This window comes from Athene cunicularia, assembly GCF_003259725.1.
Source record: "Athene cunicularia isolate RWA chromosome 9 unlocalized genomic scaffold, athCun1 chr9_part2, whole genome shotgun sequence".
Taxonomy (NCBI): Eukaryota; Metazoa; Chordata; class Aves; order Strigiformes; family Strigidae; genus Athene; species Athene cunicularia.
The window spans coordinates 499,420-504,066 of NW_020799111.1; the positions used below are offsets into that span (position 1 = coordinate 499,420).

At 47.3% G+C, this 4,647-nt stretch overlaps 1 protein-coding gene across 1 annotated transcript; it reads left to right on the top strand.

The window, feature by feature from the left end:
• Positions 1–6: 6 nt before the first annotated feature.
• Positions 7–4,310, top strand: LOC113483651 (small ubiquitin-related modifier 3). Its single transcript, XM_026855371.1, has 4 exons — positions 7–64; positions 456–584; positions 2,111–2,182; positions 2,863–4,310. Exons 1-4 carry the CDS (start codon positions 44–46, stop codon positions 2,923–2,925), a joined length of 285 nt encoding a protein of 94 aa, XP_026711172.1. The 5' UTR covers positions 7–43; the 3' UTR covers positions 2,926–4,310.
• Positions 4,311–4,647: the final 337 nt, after the last annotated feature.

Below are 4,647 nucleotides of genomic sequence, written 5' to 3' on the forward strand. Positions count from 1 at the left end.
GGCTCCCTGCCCCGTCCCCCCGTCCCGTCCCATCCCCGCCGCCATGTCGGAGGAGAAGCCCAAGGTGAGGAGCGGCGGGGCCGGGGCAACCGCGGCGTAGCGAGGCTTGGGGAGGGACGGGGTTGTGCGGGGGGGAGAGGCCTCTCCGCCGGGCTTGTGGGGTAGGGCTGCCGGTAGGGCCCCGCCCCACCTGGCGGCGTGCGGCCGCCAAGATGGCGGGGTGGGCTGGGCCGGGCCGCGGCGCGGCGGAAGGAGGAGGAGGAGGAGGAAGAAGAGGCCCTGTGGGGCCCCAGGCCTCCGCTGCCCCGGGGGAGACCGCCCAGCCTCTGTAAGCCGCAGCGAGTGGCGTCCGGCCCGAGCATGACCCTGCTTGGGGACGCGGTGGGCCTCCCCCAGAGCACAGCTTGCCTGGCCGGGCTCTGAACCCACATCGTCCTTCTCTTTCTTTCATCTAGGAAGGCGTGAAAACGGAGAATGATCACATCAACCTGAAAGTGGCGGGGCAGGACGGCTCCGTGGTGCAGTTCAAAATCAAGCGGCACACCCCGCTGAGCAAGCTGATGAAGGCCTACTGCGAGCGGCAGGTAGGCACGGCTCGGCGAGGCTGCTCTCGGCTCGCTGCTGTCTTTGGGGAAGAGTCCTTGGGGTGGTGGAAGCTTCGCCGGAACACTGGAAATACCAGCGTTTTGGGGTGCACGTATCTAGGCGTGTGAGTGAGTGAGGACTCAGAATGCTGGCAGCTCTGAAGTGTTCAGAGTTTTCAGTTAATGAAAACTGCCTCTTCCTCATCAGGCTCTCCTAGAGCTCTAAAAATGTCCCACGACAGTGTTGCCAAAATTCCTCGAGTTCTGGTCCTGGCTCTGAGACCAGTTCACGCTGAATTTTTAGCTTTGTAGTCCTCTGTTCTACCATCTCTAAAAACTTTATCCACTTGTGTTTTCCGATTGGAAAATGGCACAAAACAGACTCACCTATGCTATGACTTTTGTTGCAGGTTTTTTTTTTTCCTCCTCTCTTCACATGTCTTTCCCATTGCCCCCTGCCCAGTTTGCACTGCTGTATTCCACAGGTGGCCACCAGCCACTCTGTGTCGGTGGCTGTTCCTCAGTGCCACCCTGTGCTAAACAAGAGAAGAATTTCTCCCCAGAGCCCAGCTCCGAGCCTACAGCTCTCGGTGCCTATTCTTCACTGCTGTAGTAGGTGCTGCAAAATAGAGGGTGGAGATGCAAATGGCTTTTGGAGCCAGGTTTTGTTTGCAGCATTTCCCCTTGTCTGTAGACCTCTTCAGAGAGGCACAGGGAGTTTTTTGCGCTCACGTGGCTCTGCATGGCTGGAAGTGTGAATCTCACAGGGGAAAGCAAAGACCTCAATCCCTGAGGCAGGGCATAAAGACTGCCTGGTGTGATTAAATGCTGTCAAAACAGGGTTCAGTCCTCAATTCAGCTTGAATTTCAAGGGCAACTTTAACTTGCTAATGTTAGACCCTAACACTTTTCTAATAAACCTTGCAAGTAAAAATCTACATTAAGTCCTGCAAGTTCTTTTTTTCTTCGTGGTTCCTTTTTTCATCAGGAGATAAAGAACTAGAACTGGGAGCAGATGCCTGGCATGAGTGAAAACTTGTCTTAGTTATGGGTGGTTAGTGCTGATAGCTAGATACACAAAAAAGTAGTTTTTTTCAGGGTTTTTTTTTTGACGTTTTCCTTTGAGTCAATTTAATCTACTGTTACTTCTCTGATTGTGTGAGAAACAATTTCTACTCCTTCCTGACATGTCCTCTGAGGCTTTAGGTGTATTGATTGCTCTCTGCTTAAATTACCTTTGTAAATTAACTTTTGATATTTGTGCCTCACAGAGTGGGATCAGAACGAGGTGCCAAACCCACAGCTGTGGTTCCATAGAGTCCTTGCTGTGACAGCAGGGCAGTGGGACGTTGCTCAAACAGCTCCACTTCCTCAATTTATATAGCAAGATAGATGTGCTAAGGTTCCTGCTTGATTAAATCTTTTGAGTCTTAATTTTGTTAATATTTATTCTGACAGTAAATCTATGTTTTTTGGTTTCTGAAATAAAAGCATGGTTTCTCATATTAATTGCTTTAAACTTGTAGGGCTTGTCGATGAGGCAGATTAGGTTCAGATTTGATGGACAACCGATTAGTGAAACAGACACACCTGCACAGGTATGAAAAATACTTTTACTGCAAATTGCTATATAAATATTTTGATGTCTGCATGCAGGTCAAAGGGATTTGAAATCTAAATGATTCCGAAACAGTTGCTCTACATTTAGTACATTCCAAATAATTTGTCTAGGGTGGGATTTTTTTTTTTTCCCCCTCACCCCTTGAATGTTTTCACTGTTGGATGTGGGGGAAAATGTGTAGGAGCATCAGTGCTGAACAAGCTGGCACTGGAGTGCTGGTGTGGAAGGGACCCCTGACAAGTGCTGGCATTTTTGCCCCTGTCCTACTTCTGCACTGGCTTATTCAGAGCCAGCACTGAAGCTGTAGCTGCTGGCAGTGCTGAGGGCGTGGGGAATTCCTTGGGCTGGCAAGGCCCAAAGTGAGGAACTGAGGAGACGCTTGGCTGGGGAAATTTGTTGTGGAAGACGTGAAACTGCTGAATTTGGCCTGACTGACAGGAGTGCCTTGGAAGGGCATTTTGGTGTTGGTGATACTCTGATCAGAGAGGTGATGGAGTGCCTGCTCCAGAGTGACTGATGGAAAGTGTTTCATGCATTAATTAAAATTACACCTTAAGTGCTCTATTATTGGTACTGGTTAGGAGTAGAGATCTAAGTGCTTTTGTAACCATGATGTTGTATATTTCAAGTCTTGTATTTTCCATATTCCTCTAACAGCTGGAGATGGAAGATGAAGACACTATCGACGTGTTCCAACAGCAGACAGGTGGAGTGTGTTAAGACGTGCCGTCCTTTTGAGGAGTTTAAGGATCCTCATCACACCTCACTCTCTCATCTGTCCTTGGATTTGCTATTAAATAGTAAACAAATGAACATGCCAATCACATGGGATTCTTCTAAACTTTAGAGGACATTTACCAAAATTGCTTGTTGTCTTTGACGTACTGCGTGTGCAAGTCAAAACAGTATCTGCAGGGATTAATCTATATCTTAAATTGGGCCAATTTGATTTAAATTCACATTAAGTAATATGCATTGTCTCTCTGCTGTTATTTTTTCTTTTTTTTTCTTTAAACCTGTGGCCTAAATATCCATGTGTTAGGACATGGAATGTTCATTCCTGGCTCTTGTTGGTCTTGCCCCTCTGTTTAATTCTGATCATGTAAATAATTCAGTATATTTTCATGCCAGTTGTGAACGTAAAAGTTTCCTTTTAAGATATGCCTAAGAGAAGGAAAAGTGATGCTGATTCCAAGTTTTTGGTGTGTGTTGGAAACACAGTTACTTCAGAAGCGTTAAGCCTGTGACACAAGGCTGGTACGTGCAGATACAATGCTTAGTATAGAGTTGGAGTTTAAAATATTGCAGATTTACATGTGCTTTGTCATATTATGATAAAGTCGTCTGAAATATACTTTTTTAATGCAGAAATTAGATTGGTCCTGAATTATTGTCAGAACTGGAGTTAGCAGAGCAGCTGGTCCAAAAAAACTAATGCTCATGATGGAGCGGTGGTATTTTTTTGTTTTGCAGGCTTAGAGAAACCTGTCACTGCAGCTTCAGCCATCTGCTGAGTGCCAGGCAGAACCTGTCACCTTTCTCCCACTCCCTTCAGTATGCCTCTTATTTCTCAGTGGGTACTAAAAGTGTGTGGCCTCAGGTTTCTTTTTAATACTTGCTTTTCGTAGATAAACTTCATAAATGAGGGGAAAAAAAGCGCCTTTTAACATCACCAAGCTGTACGTGCAGAAGAGCTGTCAAAAACCTGGTGAGCAAGGAAATGGGTGTGCGTGTACATGTGTTGAAAAAATTATGTGCTCTACTGCCTCACAAAACTTAATGAATTGTAAATGCATTTGAGTGATGGGTTTGAGCTCCACACAAAATGTGGAGTCTGTTCCGGATGGATTTTTACAACGGCCATCCTGTTGTCCGCTGCTGCTCCATGGGATCGTTCTTTTGCCTTTTATATTTACCTGACCCATTTGGCCACATTAGATCATCTCCTGCTTGCTGGAAATCTTGCTGGAAAGGCCCTTGTTTTTGTTTTCTTTTTCATTTTCTTGTATATGGGCTGGGGTGTGACATCCCATAGAATTCACTGATTTGTACATTTATTTGTTGTCCTTTACTATTGTATACAGTAAATATAGTTTGGTACTCTGTCTTGTGCCTTACACTTAATATGGCCGTGCTTCTCTTGCCTTGGCTGCAGGGGAGGTGGATGTGGCAGCGATGCTTCGAGCATCCACCCTGGAGACTCTTGAAGCAGCAGAAGTACAGGGCCAGGTGTAAATCTCCGGGCTGTCTGACACGGGGCAGCAAAACTCCCCCTTCCTGCGGCATTTTGCCTCACGGGGCAACTTCGCACACTGCCCAACCCCTCGGAGCAGCTGCAGTTCCCCCCGTGCTGCAGCCTGTTTGCTAGCGGACGGCCGCCAGCCCCGGCTGTTTCCCTGCGGCCCTTGGGCCGCGTTTCCGCTCGCCCCAGCCGTGCTCGGC

Bases quoted from the DNA above. Each gene is read 5' to 3' on its own strand.
- LOC113483651 (XM_026855371.1), top strand. From the start codon at position 44: ATGTCGGAGGAGAAGCCCAAG. The intron at 585-2,110 runs GTAGGCACGGCT...TTAAACTTGTAG, and splicing joins AGGCCTACTGCGAGCGGCAG to GGCTTGTCGATGAGGCAGAT. The intron at 2,183-2,862 runs GTATGAAAAATA...TTCCTCTAACAG, and splicing joins AAACAGACACACCTGCACAG to CTGGAGATGGAAGATGAAGA.